Raw genomic sequence first — 16,078 nt, forward strand, 5'->3', positions numbered from 1 at the left:
AGAGATGCGTGGAGGTTAAAGGTTTTTATCTTGTCAGGAAGTTGATGGAGTTCAGTTTTTGGAATTTAAAGTGAAATTAAACTGTAAAACATAGTTGAGGTGGACGGTAAAGTCACGGATGAGCAGAACACGTTAACGTGTCCTACACAGAGCCGTGCATCAAGTAAGTTGATTGGTCGGGTCTCGTCTGTCAGGAGGCGGGTAAAGAAAACATGGGGAAAAAAGTTTAGGATGTGCAGGTCTGAATAAAACAGGGCCTCGTCTGTCCACTAGGTTTTCATTGGTCACATGATCAATAAACACTGAACTCTAATAAAACATGAACTTTCTGGTGTTGCTGTTTGTCTCGTCATGTGACTGAAACCTGTGTGTGTGTGTGCGTGTGTGTGTGTGTGTTGAACAGGAACTGGTGTGCGTTTGTTGTGACAAAGACGGTGAGCTGTGTGGTCGAGGACGGAGTGGAAACCTACGTGAAGCCCGATTATCATCCCTGCAGCTGGGGGAGCGGACAGTGCAGCAGGGTGGTGGTGTGAGTACACACACACACACACACACACACACATATCGGAGACAATAAGCCCCGCCTCCGGAGGCTCTTGCTGTTGCAGATCGGAGCAATATAAGCCCCGCTGAACTGTTTCGTGTTCAAATTGCACCAAACGTGAGTCCTGAGTCCACAGCAACACCCCCGCCACGTGTGAAGATGAACGGTTCCTGACATAATGGAAAGAACACACACCCTGTTTATTAGAGAGATGGTTGTGTGCGTTCCCTGAGTTTGCTTTGATTCTTCTCCTGACACTCAGTGATTATTTAATGACTGTATGTTGTTCGATATCGAGCTCACTGCTGTCTGACCTCTGCAGCTATCGGACCTACATGAGGCCGCGGTACAAAGTGGCCTACAAAATGGTCACAGAGATGGAGTGGAAGTGCTGCGACGGCTACAGTGGAGAAGACTGCAACGATGGTCCAGCTGGAGGAGCAGGAACCCAAATTTCCACCACCAGACCTCAGCCCAGACCAGGACAGGGGGGAGGAGGCAGTTCTGGATCTGGCCAGAGCGGTTAGTGGATTCTCATTTGACACGTCTGAACATAAATCCTTAGAAAGACCCTATTGTCAACAGAAAAACCTCTTGGACCTCATTTCCTGTGGCTAAGCCTGAAAGGTGACAGTAGCCATGTTTCCATCTAATTGTCATTTTTTTAAGCGGACTTTTGTAATGTTGCAGCGAGCGTAGCTGCGTCAGTAGTTGACATCACACATGGCTGTAATAAACAAGACGAATACGAAACAAAACCAGCCGCATGAACATGATGACCATTGAGCTTAAAAAAATAGAAAGGGGTCCTCAGGAATGTGTTTCAAGCGGGCAAACTGCTACCAGACATGTCTCCGCGCGTTATGGGAATGTCAAGCAAGACGCTGACAGCAGAACGACAAAAAGACAAAAAACACCTCAAGCCAGCGTAAAAATTCTTTTGTGAAATCCTTTTCTAATGCGACACGGCTAGTGAGGACAGGTTTCTCAGTTATTGCTCCGCACCAGCAGCAGGATGAACCCACATGGGCCCCACAAACTGGATCTAAAGTAGGATTGGGTATCGTTTAAAATGTTACGCTACCTGCACCAAAACCAGTACCCTTACAGTGATACCGATACCAACAGTACTTCATCACTCTCATAAAATGCCACCTGTTGAAGCCGTAGTAGCTGATTGGTCACCTATTATTAGTTTTACTGTTGTTATGGACAAGCAAGGTGATCTATTTTATTTTTCTTGTTTCAAATAACTGCTACATAAAAGTTTTGGGAAACAGATCCTGCTCGTCCTGATTAGTTCAAGCTCACAGGTAGTTTTATATACGGGGAAAGCTCGGGAGTTTCAATAGTTTCATCAATAAACTGAAGTGAAAGATCTCCGAGTGCTTTTTCCTTTAGTGGTGAGTCAAACCTCGAGTCAGAGTCTGTTTAAAGAAGTCACTAAACTACACTACAGACTCTCAGAGTAAAGAGAAGCTGCACGTCCAGCAGATGCACCTGAAGCAGCCGCAGCTGCAGCCGGAGGCTCCGTCAGGAAAATCAGCTGCTGCGCCACAAAAGCTTGAACTGGTGTGATGGAACACAGCGATCGATCAGTGACAAGTGATGGAAACTGCAAATAAAAATGTTAATGGTTAATGGTGCAGGCACATCAGGAGAAAAAGCTGCTCTTCTCTTTCTTTCTGTGTGTTTGGCTGCAAGTGAAACCACACAAAGTCATTTTCTGCTACCATCTGGTGACAGAAAGTATCAGCTGAAGTTCTCTTCTGTAGCGAGTAGTGATGCCCGTCCCTGATCTAATGTCCAGGGGTTTCCCCCTTTAGACCGGCACAGTGCTGATGGAGACCCTTCTTATTCTTTACATTTACACATTATGGATCCAGATCAACTCCATAAACCAAGCACCACCAGAGAGACCACATGTTGTACAGATAGCATGTTAAGTTTGAATTAGTCTTCCGGTGACGCTGATCACTGAACCCTCCTCAGGATCCAACCTGCTGGAAACCATCGGACCTTCTATAAGCTGTGCTGACCTCTGCTGGTCACCAGTATGAACTGCTCTTACTGCGGCCCCTCCACCGTCTCTACTGGACTGTAAAAGTTGCTTCTTCCTTTTCTTTCAGGACGAGTTGAGAACGAGAAGATGAAGCAGCTGGAGGAGAAGATCCAGATTCTGACCAGGAACCTCCAGGACCTTCAGTCCACCCTAAATAAACACTTGCAGCAGGAGGCCAACAAACCGGGCTTCACCGGAGGAGGAGGAGGAGGTTCCTCTTCAGGAGGAAGGAACCCTGCTGATGCAGCTCAGCCGGAGATAAAAGAGACAATTCACAACATTCAGACCAAACTGGACCAGCTGGACAACCGCACACAGGTGAGTCACTGTTTCCACTCTACCTGTGGGTACTGGAGGGTCAGTCAGGTCTCTGTCAGCACACAAACTCATTGTTTTATTGATCAGGCAGCGCTCCCAATGTTGTTGTTGTTCTTTTTCCTACGGTGAAATCTGTCATCCATCCATGAAAATAAACATCCAAAGCTCTGCTGGCGTTGTGGGCTCAGTATTCTGGTGCCACAGCAACAGTTTAAAACTTTGAAGATTCATAACAAATGTGTCTTACATGCTACCACTTTTCAACTTTCACTAAAATGTCGAGCAGAAATAGGCAAGAATGATATTATTCAATATATCTGACACAAGTCCATCACTTTTTCTCAACATCTCCTCCCGCGTTCACAGCGAGCCTGCAGCAACAAGATCAGTTTGAGAGGGACTGAAATTAACATAGCAGTCCTGTCTGATATTCAGACATGGTCATGAGGTAAAAGCTGATGGAATCACTTTACTTTAATCACTACACTAAAATTTAGCTGCAGCACTTTCAGATAGACATCAAGCGTAGAAATTTCTGCCTAATGGCGTGTAGTCCAGCAGTAGGAACTTAAAAGTTATCAAACTGTGGTTAGATAAAAAGGGATTCTGTGGAAACACTATTAAATGTTTGATTTCAATACCAGAACAAGGCTGAGGGTGTGGTTAAAACAGTGAGTCGGTTTATGAGAAGCCGATTAAATCTAATAGAGAGATGATGAACGCAGCGCTAAGGCTGTCATTCTCAGCGTCTACATGAATATTCCCTTCACCTTGTGGACCAGGCGCTCGGTACACTTAAACAAATTTATTTTTATAGACTATATCGATCCACACATCTATAAACTATCACTTCCATGGCCACAGGTGTATAAATCAAGCACCTAGACTGCTTCTACAATTCAATTCAGTTCATTTGTAAATGAATGATATTGATATTTAGGCTACAGTAAATACCACACAAATGAAAAATAAACTTTCTACTGGTACTTCTGTCACCAGTTTCGGTGGGACGGTGACACGCTTCAGTCAGGAGGGCAACATGTGCTTTGCTGATATTTGGCGCCATCTGTTGTTCTGGGTGAAAGTTAACATTTAAAGTGCTAGACCCCGAAATAAAGACGAGAGGAGTTTTTGGGACAAATTTCCAGGAAAAAAAACGTATCGTTATACCAGTATGTCATTTATATATCATTTAGGCTAACATATTCTCCATCAGCCAGCCAGGACTCAGTAAGACAAAATAAATCAATATTATAATCTGATATTAATTCATTTACTAGTACACCTTTAGAGGAGAGAGATCTGCTGTTTAAGAGTCCACATTTCATTCTCCTATTCTTTTGTAGGAGGAGCAGAGAAGTGTGTTAGACTGCGACTCTGCCTCCTGGTCTCTGGGTTGTCATGAATTTGGTCCGCTAATAAACTTGGCCAGATTTCTGGAAATGAGAGCTGCTCCTTCCCAAGTGGGATGGATGCCGTCTCTCCGAATCAGACCAGGTCTTCCCCAGAAAGTCTGCCAATGATCTACAAAGCCCACATCGTTTGCTGGACACCACCTCGACAGCCAGCGGTGGAATGAGGCTATACATGTTTGGCAGGGGTGCACACGACTCAATATTAATCTTAGTGACCTCCGATTGGCTTAACCGGGAGTCGTTATCGCCGACGTGAATAAAAATCTTCCCTATTTACACTCAGTCGGGATTCAACGCCACCCGCTCTGGCCCCAGGGATGATAACTGCGGTCGCTGTTATGAGATCTGTTATGAAATAAAAATTGAATGCCATAGAATTTTAATGAAAACTGTAGCTGATGTGTCGCCAACAGGCCCACGATAAAACCCTGGTCAACATCAGCAACCACCTGGTCAATGGGAAAGGAAATGAGCTGGACGGAGGAGGACTGAGTGGAGAGAGGCTGAGCTCGCTGAGGGAGGAGATCCTGAGGGAGCTGGAGAGGAGGGTGTCGCTGTCCTGCTCTTCCTGTCAGGTATCACATCCACCTCCTTTAATGAGCCAGTAATCCAAAACAACATGAGGCCCCCAACCCCCTGAGGGCTGAAGCCAACATGTCTAGGTCAGTAAGATGGATTTCACTGTTGTGTGTTCTGCAGGCCGGCGTGGAGGATCTGCGCAGACAGCAGCAGGCGGACAGGGAGAGTATTCGAGCTCTGGAGAAGCAGCTAAATGCCATGGACGCTCGGTACCGGCAGGGCCTGGACGGGCTGCGACGAGAGGTGGAGCGTTCGCAGGGATGCTGCGACGCCGTCGGTGACCTCCAGGACCGCATCACTGACGCTGAGCGCAAGATCAGCTCGGCCTCAGAGGACTTTGATGTTTTGCAGAACCGCCTGGACAAGGAGCTCAGCGGGGGAGGAGGAGGTTTTGATGGAGGCGTAGGGGGAGGTAGGAGGGATGTCGTGGTGACGGAGGACAGACTGGACGGTCGACTGAAAGACCTGGAGCGGCGGATCAACAGTACTGTGCAGCGGACTGAACAGAGCTGCTCATACCTGGAGAACGACCTGAAGGACTACTTCCACAGAGAACTGGGAGACCTGAGGGCCGTGTTCCTGGACCGCTTCGATGACCAGGCTTTCAGGATCGCAGACGTGGAGCTGGAAGTGGGGCTGGTGAAGGACAGGGTGAGCGAGCACCACAAGAGGCTGTCGAAGCTGGAAAACAATACCTCCCTCCTGAGCCGGAGGCTGGAGGAGTGCAGCTGTGGAGGTTCTGAGGGGGAGGACGAGGAGGAGGTGGAGGTGGTAGGGAGATGGAGGAGGAACAACAGGAGGAGATGGAGGAGGTAGGGGAGATGGAGGTGGAACAACAGGAGGAGGAGGAGGAGGAGAACTGTTGGAATGGGGGGAGAAAGAAAAAATACAACAGAGAAGTCTCTGGAGTGGAGAGTGGTCGCCAACGAGGATCAGATTCGACACTTTAACACTCGACTGAAAGACCTGTCGGTGTCCGGAGACTCTCTGTACGACAAGGTGAGAGCTTTTACGCGCCTGTAATCACCTGGTGATGTTTGAAGGGAAGTGCAGATACAAATACAGACAGATTTAAACACAGTGAAGAATGAGGATGACCTTGACGACAGACACATAAACCAGTCTGAACACATTAAAGTTATTAAATTCTGTTGTTGATTAAAAGGATAACTTCCCCGTTACTGTTTGATCGTTATGAATATTAACATGTAAATGGTCTCGAGGTTGTGGACCTGAGCCACGACGTGCGGAAGATCAAGGCTCTGACGGGGGATCACGGCGAACACTTCAGTCGCATCGTGACAGAGGTGGAGCTGCTGGGCCAGGACTGCGAGCTGTGCGGGAAGGTGGAGGACGAGCTGCAGAGGCTAAAGAATCATTCCCAGGATGCACTGGGGCTGATGCAGAGCCACATCAACAGCCTTCAGGTCAGACTGGACTCAGGGGGAGAAGGCTGCTCCCAGATCTGTTCGCACCTGGAGGACGAGGTCCGCCTGCTGCGAGACGACGTCAGCAGGTGCACCGGCCAATGTAAAACCGGGCCGGACACACCCTCAGGTCAGATCAACCAATCCAGTGATTGTTCACTTCACCCTTGTTTTCTCATTCTTGCATCTTGTTCTCATGAGAAAGAAAATCTTTGAGTGCTCAGGTGTTTCACGTATGGATAGACATTCCAAATAAGTTTAAATTGACCAAAGTTCTTTACACTTTTAACCATGTTAACTAATGTATTTAGTCGGGGTGTGACGAGATCTCGCAAGATTCACGCAATCTGCATTTTTCACACGCTCTCACGCCACACATCAACTTTCTCACGCAGTGAAGAACCAGTGTTTAACGTGAAAGTTTTGAACACAGGAGTCCAGGAGTTTCTAACTGATTACAATGAATTAATTTCTCATTGAGGTGAAAAGGAACCACAGTCACATTTAAAGAGGTAAACAAAGACACGAAGAAGAGGGAAGACTAAATCATGACTCAGCAGATATTAAAGAAGTAGATCTACAGGAGAAACAGATCTGAGAGCTGCACCGAGTTAGACTCTGTTAGAGGGTAAGAGTTTGAATCGATAACCTGCCTGCAACCTCCAAAAAACAGAGGAGATGGTCTTTGACCCGAGGCACCCTGACAAGCTGTGCAACAAATTGCAGCAGAGGCTTTATTTTTTAAGGCATTTCAGGTTGTATGGTGTGAGCATTCACATCATGAGGATTTCTTAGAGAGTGTCATCAGATATGGAATCACTGTATTGTTCGGCAACTTAACACTAGAACAGCCTGGTCAAGGTTTTATTAATGCAAATAACTAAAAAAAGTCAGCCCTTGACTTTTCCTAAATATGTGTTTAAAGTTTTCTGTATCTTAGAAGGTACTAAAATAAAACACACAAGATTTCTGAGCAAATATACCGCTGACCGCCACCACGGTCATATAGACCGCAGTTGCCATATTATACATTATTACCATATACGGTGAGTTTTTACAACATTACATGTTATATATGAGTGTGGTTTTATTGTAAAGCAAAGTGGTCCATTTAGAAGTGAGACGTGCAGCAGCAGGAGATAATTGAATGCACATAACGCACGGTGCCGTCATCATAAACATAAATAGGCTGTCAGACTAAGAAAACAGCCTGCTTTGATGACAGGTTTCTGTCTGCTGTCCTGTGGATGGGTCATCCGCAGCGTGTCGCCCCTGTCTTTTAAAAAGAATATTTTTATTTGGATATTTTATGAGGTTTATGGGTGAAGCAGTATAAATCACTTAGGAACCAGGACTTAAAATGCTTCAGCAGAGGCAGGGACTCTGTATATGGATCTCCACCATCCCTCCCAACAAACTGCTTCCTGCACATGACCGTTGCGGCGCCTGCAGGGGGTGCTAGAATGTTGGCGGTCTTAGTGTTAACAGTTAAGTTGAAAAACAAGTTTGCTAACATGCACAAAACAGGCATGGAAACTATAGGGAGGAGAGACTAGGAGTCTTTCCAGAGCCTGTATGACCAGGCAGTTATGAAACAGGCCAGGAAAATTTAAATCTCCCCTCTTCCCTGAATACAAAACCCTGCCATCAGGAAGAAGACTCTGTGTACCAACATGCAATTATCAATTATGCCGCCTTCCATTAAGCTGCTGAATAGAGCTGTGTGCAATAAATATGTGAGCACTTTAGCACTTGTGATCTCGGTGCACTATATCAATGTGCAATGAACATACTAGCACCTTAGCACATGCACTTTAATCAATGGAATGGAATCCATGTTGTCAACAATGTCATTTTTCTTCTGTGTTTATATTTTCCTCGTGTGAAGTAAAACACGTCAATGCTTCTCAGGCTCTTGTTGATGGTTCTTATGAACCAACACTACGCTGTGCCCAAGCAGAATTTAAAGTTAACAACAATAAAGTTAACCTAACCTATTGGTGCAGAAGAATTCACCAGAATGTAGGAAATTAATGCTCAAGATTTTCATATAATTCAGCTTCATTTCTTAAAAATAGTATTAAAATCTCTTGTCTTGTCTCGATCTCGTGAGCTCACACCCCAGAATCACTGCTCGTCCTATCACAAACCAAATTCTGTATTTCACTGCCTTTTTCCACAAAAACTGTTGGCCCTGCATGAAACATCCAGGTTTGTTCACATTTGTGGGCCTTTGGTTCCCTGAAGTTTGTCTTGTCAGGCAGAGTATCCTCACTCTGTTTATGGCCTTCATCAAACTCCACATGTCTGACTTCAAATTATAAAACCAACCAGCCACAAATCTGCTGTTCTTACCTTTAGTTTGAATATTGTTTCAGTTATTTACAGAAGGTTAAACATTTGAAAGAAAACTTTTGCAAACTAAACCCCTGCTAGGTGGCGGTTCTGGTAGCACTGGTGGTACCAGTGGACGTGGACCTGGGTTGGATGCTGAGAAGCCTCTAGATGGCCACAGCGTGATCGGAGGCTCCATCAACAACAACCAGCTGAAGACACTGCAGGGCGAGCTGTCCGAGGTCATCCTCACCTTCAGCTCCATCAACGATACCCTGAAGGGGCTCGAACACACGGTGCAGAAACACGGCAGCGTCATCACCGACCTTGGTGAGCCCGGCTCAGAAATACAGAGTCTCTGGATTCATTGCTCAGCCTTTCTTGGCTAACATTTATTCATCCTCTGACAGGAAACACCAAGGATAAGATCATCTCTGAGCTGGACAAAATCCAGCAGGAGGTGACGGAGCACATCGAGGAGAGCGGGGAGCGCCTGGACGGGATGGGTCGGGATGTCCAGCGGTTCGAGAGCACGCTGCTGGTGGAAATAGGAGACTGTAAGAGGTCTGGAGAAGGGTTGGAGAAGAGGCTGTCGAAGCTGGAGGGAGTCTGTGGGAGGTTGGACGGTGTCTCTGACTCCATCCTCAAGATCAAGGACGGTACAGTCATTTTTTGTGTTTGAGTGTTTATCCCATATGGTGTTATGTTCTGTCCTGTGGTGTGTCCCGTGTTGTGGGTGTCCCGTCCTGTGGTGTGTCCTGCCCTGTCCTGTGGTATGTCCCGTGTTGTGGTGTGTCCTGTCCTGTGGTGTGTCCTGTCCTGTGGTGTGTCCTGCCCTGTCCTGTGGTGTGTCCTGCCCTGTTCTGTGTCCTGTCCTGTGGTGTGTCCTGCCCTGTCCTGTGGTGTGTCCTGCCCTGTCCTATGGTGTGTCCTGCCCTGTCCTGTGGTATGTCCCGTGTTGTGGTGTGTCCTGTCCTGTGGTGTGTCCTGCCCTGTCCTGTGGTATGTCCGTGTTGTGGTGTGTCCTGTCCTGTGGTGTGTCCTGCCCTGTCCTGTGGTGTGTCCTGCCCTGTTCTGTGTCCTGTCCTGTGGTGTGTCCTGCCTGTCCTGTGGTGTGTCCTGCCCTGTCCTGTGGTGTGTCCTGTCCTGTGGTGTGTCCCGTGTTGTAAAGGTCCAGCGCTGAATCTGTTCTAAGTCTTACAGTGGTTAAAATTTCCCAGTATGCTTTGGGGTATCGGCGGTAGATTAAAGTTTCTGTACCTCTTTGAATTTGGTGATCGCTGCAGCTTTTGCGTTGGCCTTAGGATGAGTACTGTAGTACTGTAGTATAGTACTACAGTACTATACTACAGTAACGTAACCAGTTACTTTTATCACGCAGTAATAAGAAATGTAATATTACTTTTTTAAGGAGTAATTAGTAGCCAGTAACTTCCTACAGTTTCTGAGTAACTTGCCCAACACTCTGTATCTGAGCCAGCGTCTGATGGACATGTCTCCATCAGTGCCACTAGACAAGCGTCCCTGCATTCACACAGATGACGCGATTCGTCCGTCTTATTCCCCAGTGATTGGACGATAGGCAGAGTCGGCGACTCCATTGTACATTTAAGAGAAACTTGCGTGCGTTCTTGACTGTTTGGGAATGAATATAACCAAAAGCAAGTCCATGTCTACAGCTTAACCCCCCGTGCTGTGCCGGGTCCCATATTCAGGACTGAACCGACATGTGTCGAGCTTGTGGACGTGTGTTTCTGGTCTGAATGACTCAGTCGTCCAACACGGAGGAATCATGGACTTCATTCAGAAGAACCAAGAAGAGGTCTACAGCAAGATGAAGAATCTGAACTCGAGCCTGAACCAGGTCTTCAAAGAGCTGCAGAGTTTCTCTGAGCGCGAGATGACCGGTGAGCCGGACTCTACTCTTCTTTTCTGTGGTGGACAGTTCAAGTTCAGACAGTCTGTTTGTGTTCTTTCTCAGCTGCTTCAGTCCTCCAGTGAAAAGTCATGATGTGTAAAACAGAATTTTCATGTCTTGTTGTTTGACTTTGTCTTGGTGACCAAAATGGATTAACCTGTTTACAGTAAATGAACTTTTCCACAGGCTCATTGTAGAAGTTCCCACATGAAATGTCGTCATACAAAATGCTTGTCAGCTATCTGGTGCTGATGAAAATAGGAACAACCCCAGGTTTCTTTTCAGCACTGAGTCACAGCTCTGTTGAGCCAACTATTCTCATAGCTCTCAGTAGTTACGACTTCATGAGCTTCTTTAATGATAAAATTCTAGCTATTTGAAACAAAATTCACCAAGACCTCAACTGGCACCATCTTACAGGAACCTTAGAAACAGCTGTGAAACCAGATATATCTTTAGACTGCTTTGCTTCCCTCAATCTTTAACAACTAACTTCAATCATTTTTATCTGATGATGGTGCCATAAGAAAAGGTCTGCAGGCCCCACAGAGCTCTGTTGTTTCTGCTCCATGTTCGATTCTGAAATGCTGCTTTGCTGTGATAAATCAGCTACACGCTAACACGCTAACACGCTAACACTTTGTTAACAGAGGGTTTCTGTGTGGATCTGTGAGCTAGCTTCACCTTCACAAAACACATTCAAACCCCTCAGTTTAATACTTTTGTTCATATTATCACACAGGCCTGCCGGGACCCCAAGGGCCCCCTGGACCCCCGGGAGAGAGAGGCATCAATGGGCTGCCGGGTCCACAAGGGCCCCTCGGACCTCCTGGACGACAAGGTGAAAGTGGAGCGCGAGGTCTGCCCGGTACGACATATTCAGTACATTTCAGTGTAGAGGAACTAAATTCATCTTGGATTGTTGCTAACCTCTGCTCTGGTTTCTTACAGGTCCCAAAGGTGAACGAGGTGCGTCAGGTACGTGGTTTTCCACAGCAGGAAACGTGTGTCTGTCAGTAGCGTTGGATAACCTTTCTCATTCTGAGACGCAACAGCAGCAGATCTGTGAACAGTTTTATAATGACAGCGAGAGGCTCGACTGCAGAGTCACACAGACCCGTCACTGTCTGCTTTAAACCGGGTCCTCTAACCTTCGACACCTCTGTAGCCTCAGAATGCTTCACTAAAAAATAAAAAGTTTTTTATTGTTTTAAAAGTCACAAGTAAATCTCTCAAGTCTCAGCACTCAAGTGGAGTTCCAAGTCCAGACCAGTCGAAACAGGCAAGTCTGAGTCAAGTCCTAAACTTTGAGTTTGGAGTCTTAAACAAGTCATAATGAGAAAACAGTTATTTAACAGTCATTGACTTAGGAAACATCATTCATTAATAGAATTTTTAAATTGTAATACTTTGTTTTTTTAAATGATTATAAATGCAATATGCCAAACGAGGGTGAATAAGATGTCGGTTAGTTGAGTCGGTGTTAACTTAATTGGAGTTGGTGCGTGTTGTCATAAAAGCCATGCAGGCTTCTGAACGCCGCGTGCTCCATATTTCCCCCAGAAGTATGCACGTTGATGGTGTCAGGATATGAGGAGTTTAAAGACACGTTAACGGTCAAGTCAAAGTCTAATCCAGGGAGGCATCGCATTGAATAAATTTGTAATTATCTTCACGGTGTTCTCTGTAGGCTGATTCTCCATTATGTGTTTTATGGGCTCTTCTTTTATGTGTAATATGATTAGGATGTAAAGGTACAACTGCACATACGGTCCATTGTAATTAAAGAAAAGGAGGCAGCGGAGAGGGGGAATAATCTGAGACAAAATTTAATTTCCACGATTAATCTAAAAGTAAAAAAAAACTCACACATTTATGAGAGAAGCTTCACTTTGCAAGGCTGCAGCATCACTCACACGTCTGCCGTGTAGTATGCATGCAGTGAAAAGTTATATTAGACTTTGCATTCGGTTTAACCCACAATCACTATCATGCACCTTACTTTGCTGTGGATTGGGCGTATTCGGAAGTAAATTTCTGATTTTTGTTCTCGTAAATTTGACACTTTCATCTAGGATTTATTTTCTCGGTTATGAACCCCGACCCTGGCTCCCTGTTTCTCGGACACAAAATAGTCTAAATATGTGAAAGTATTATTAATACTTCTCAGTAACGCTGAGTACAGATGGTGTGTATTAATACTTCTCCTCAGTAACGCTGAGTACAGATTGCGTGTATTAATACTTCTCCTCAGAGTACAGATAGCGTGTATTAATACTTCTCCTCAGTAACGCTGAGTACACATGGTGTGTATTAATACTTCTCCTCAGTAACGCTGAGTACAGATGGTGCGTATTAATACTTCTCCTCAGTAACGCTGAGTACAGATGGTGAGTATTAATACTTCTCCTCAGAGTACAGATGGTGTGTATTAATACTTCTCCTCAGAGTACAGATGGTGTGTATTAATACTTCTCCTCAGAGTACAGATGGTGTGTATTAATACTTCTCCTCAGTAACGCTGAGTACAGATTGCGTGTATTAATACTTCTCCTCAGAGTACAGATTGCGTGTATTAATACTTCTCCTCAGAGTACAGATAGCGTGTATTAATACTTCTCCTCAGTAACGCTGAGTACAGATAGCGTGTATTAATACTTCTCCTCAGTAACGCTGAGTACAGATAGCGTGTATTAATACTTCTCCTCAGTAATGCTGAGTACAGATAGCGTGTATTAATACTTCTCCTCAGAGTACAGATGGTGTGTATTATACTTCTCCTCAGAGTACAGATTGCGTGTATTAATACTTCTCCTCAGAGTACAGATAGCGTGTATTAATACTTCTCCTCAGTAACGCTGAGTACACATGGGTGTATTAATACTTCTCCTCAGTAACGCTGAGTACAGATGGTGCGTATTAATACTTCTCCTCAGTAACGCTGAGTACAGATGGTGAGTATTAATACTTCTCCTCAGAGTACAGATGGTGTGTATTAATACTTCTCCTCAGAGTACAGATGGTGTGTATTAATACTTCTCCTCAGAGTACAGATGGTGTGTATTAATACTTCTCCTCAGTAACGCTGAGTACAGATTGCGTGTATTAATACTTCTCCTCAGAGTACAGATTGCGTGTATTAATACTTCTCCTCAGAGTACAGATAGCGTGTATTAATACTTCTCCTCAGTAACGCTGAGTACAGATAGCGTGTATTAATACTTCTCCTCAGTAACGCTGAGTACAGATAGCGTGTATTAATACTTCTCCTCAGTAATGCTGAGTACAGATAGCGTGTATTAATACTTCTCCTCAGAGTACAGATAGCGTGTATTAATACTTCTCCTCAGAGTACAGATGGTGTGTATTAATACTTCTCCTCAGAGTACAGATTGCGTGTATTAATACTTCTCCTCAGAGTACAGATAGCGTGTATTAATACTTCTCCTCAGAGTACAGATAGCGTGTATTAATACTTCTCCTCAGAGTACAGATAGCGTGTATTAATACTTCTCCTCAGAGTACAGATAGCGTGTATTAATACTTCTCCTCAGAGTACAGATGGTGTGTATTAATACTTCTCCTCAGAGTACAGATTGCGTGTATTAATACTTCTCCTCAGAGTACAGATAGCGTGTATTAATACTTCTCCTCAGAGTACAGATGGTGTGTATTAATACTTCTCCTCAGAGTACAGATTGCGTGTATTAATACTTCTCCTCAGAGTACAGATGGTGTGTATTAATACTTCTCCTCAGTAACGCTGAGTACAGATGGTGAGTATTAATACTTCTCCTCAGAGTACAGATGGTGAGTATTAATACTTCTCCTCAGAGTACAGATAGCGTGTATTAATACTTCTCCTCAGTAACGAGTACAGATGCTGTACGCTGAAGGGAGTCTGGGCTTCTCAGCTGGAAAGAGGAGAGCTGGATTTAAGAGACCAAACGAGTGTCATTGTGAAACAGCATTTTATCTTAATGAACTTTTTATTTTATAATCGGTGGAAACCAAAGTCGAATTAAAGGCTAATTAAGAGTAAATTTGACTATGTTGACACGCTGCACAGTGCTTTATATCATGTTTGGACATGAGGAGTCAGCTCGAGCTCAGTGAAGTCACGTTGGTGCTAAAGTCAAAGTTGAGATGCAAGTATTCTTTGATTTTCGAGTCGAGTCTAAAGTCGTCATATTTGTGGCTCGAGTCCGCACCCCTGCTAAGATGAAGTGAAACGTGAGGCGTCCCCAGATCCACATTCTGCTGTGATCCAACCGGTGATTTCTTGAATGTGTGTTTTCAGGGCTGGTGTCGATGCTCACGTACCCAGACTGTCCTTCTCTGCCGCTCTCACGTTTCCCATGGAGAGGGCCGGAACCATCGTCTTTGACAAGATCTTTGTCAATGAAGGAGACTTCTACGACCCGAAAACAGGTAAAACCGAGGGGCGATGCCGAAGCCCACGCCGCTCCTGATGGCCCAGCGAATCACCTGCACCTGTTTTACGTGTCACAAATATTTAACTGTTTAAATGTTTCCTGGTTGATCCGAGCTTTAACACAGCGACTCTGTCACCTCCAGGTATTTTCACCGCCCCCATAGACGGACATTACTTCTTCAGCGCCATCCTAACCGGACATAAGAAGGAGAAGATCGAGGCAGTTCTGTCCAAGTCTAATTACGGCATGGCCCGCGTGGACTCCGGAGGCTACCAGCCTGAAGGTCTAGAGAACAACCCTGTGGCCGAGGCTAAAACCACCCCGGGATCTCTCGCCGTCTTCAACATCATCCTGCCTCTGCAGACTCGGGACACGGTCTGCATCGACCTGGTGATGGGCAAACTGGCCCACTCTGTGGAGCCGCTCACCATCTTCAGCGGCATGCTGCTGTACGAGGACATGTGAAGAGTTCATACTGACGAGCAGCATTGAGATTCATGACAGACCTGCAGGAGGCGGCACCATAAAGTATGATGTCACTTCCTCGTTGAATCTTTTACCTGAACCTTCGGTCCCGGACCCACTTCTGTCTGTTCTAACAGATCACATTGGTTTTATCGTATTATCCTACAGAGCGTTTATGTCACTTCACATGTGGATGGATTTAATCCAGTCAGCTGATCTGATGTGGTCACATGACCTAACTTCAGAGCAGCCCTGTGAGGATCAGCTGATGCCTGCCGGCCTGCTTCCTGCTGCCGCTTGAAGCTTTGAACACATGTGTTGAACAGTGTAATATGTCGCTGGCGTCTTTGTGTTTGGGACCAAGGTATGGGACAGACAAATGGACGCTCATCGCCATCCTTAAGCCCCGCCCCCCAGCAGGTCAGACGTTGTCATGGCAACATGACAGAGTGACTCTAAGCTTCATGTGTTTTCTGAGATTTGTTCCCACTGTGAATGTTTTATATGAAGCTGCATCTTGTTCCATTAGCGTCACATCACAACTGTTATCAAATCCCATGAATAAATATTTAGATCATTA

The 16,078-nt window shown here is 45.4% G+C and overlaps 1 protein-coding gene across 1 annotated transcript; it reads left to right on the forward strand.

The window, feature by feature from the left end:
* Positions 1-332: 332 nt before the first annotated feature.
* Positions 333-16,078, forward strand: LOC119890594 (EMILIN-1-like; the record flags this gene model as incomplete). Its single annotated transcript, XM_038701922.1, has 14 exons — positions 333-529; positions 867-1,066; positions 2,674-2,924; positions 4,753-4,914; positions 5,039-5,686; positions 5,816-5,917; positions 6,142-6,475; positions 8,782-9,009; positions 9,090-9,338; positions 10,395-10,586; positions 11,340-11,465; positions 11,549-11,570; positions 14,898-15,028; positions 15,176-16,078. Coding segments are annotated over 14 exons (3,165 nt in total), but the record flags the coding sequence as incomplete, so codon positions are not given.

Source organism: Micropterus salmoides, unplaced genomic scaffold, assembly GCF_014851395.1.
Source record: "Micropterus salmoides isolate LMB-PRFRI ecotype aquatic unplaced genomic scaffold, ASM1485139v1 Ms_hic_scaffold_6, whole genome shotgun sequence".
In the NCBI taxonomy this organism is placed as follows: Eukaryota; Metazoa; Chordata; class Actinopteri; order Centrarchiformes; family Centrarchidae; genus Micropterus; species Micropterus salmoides.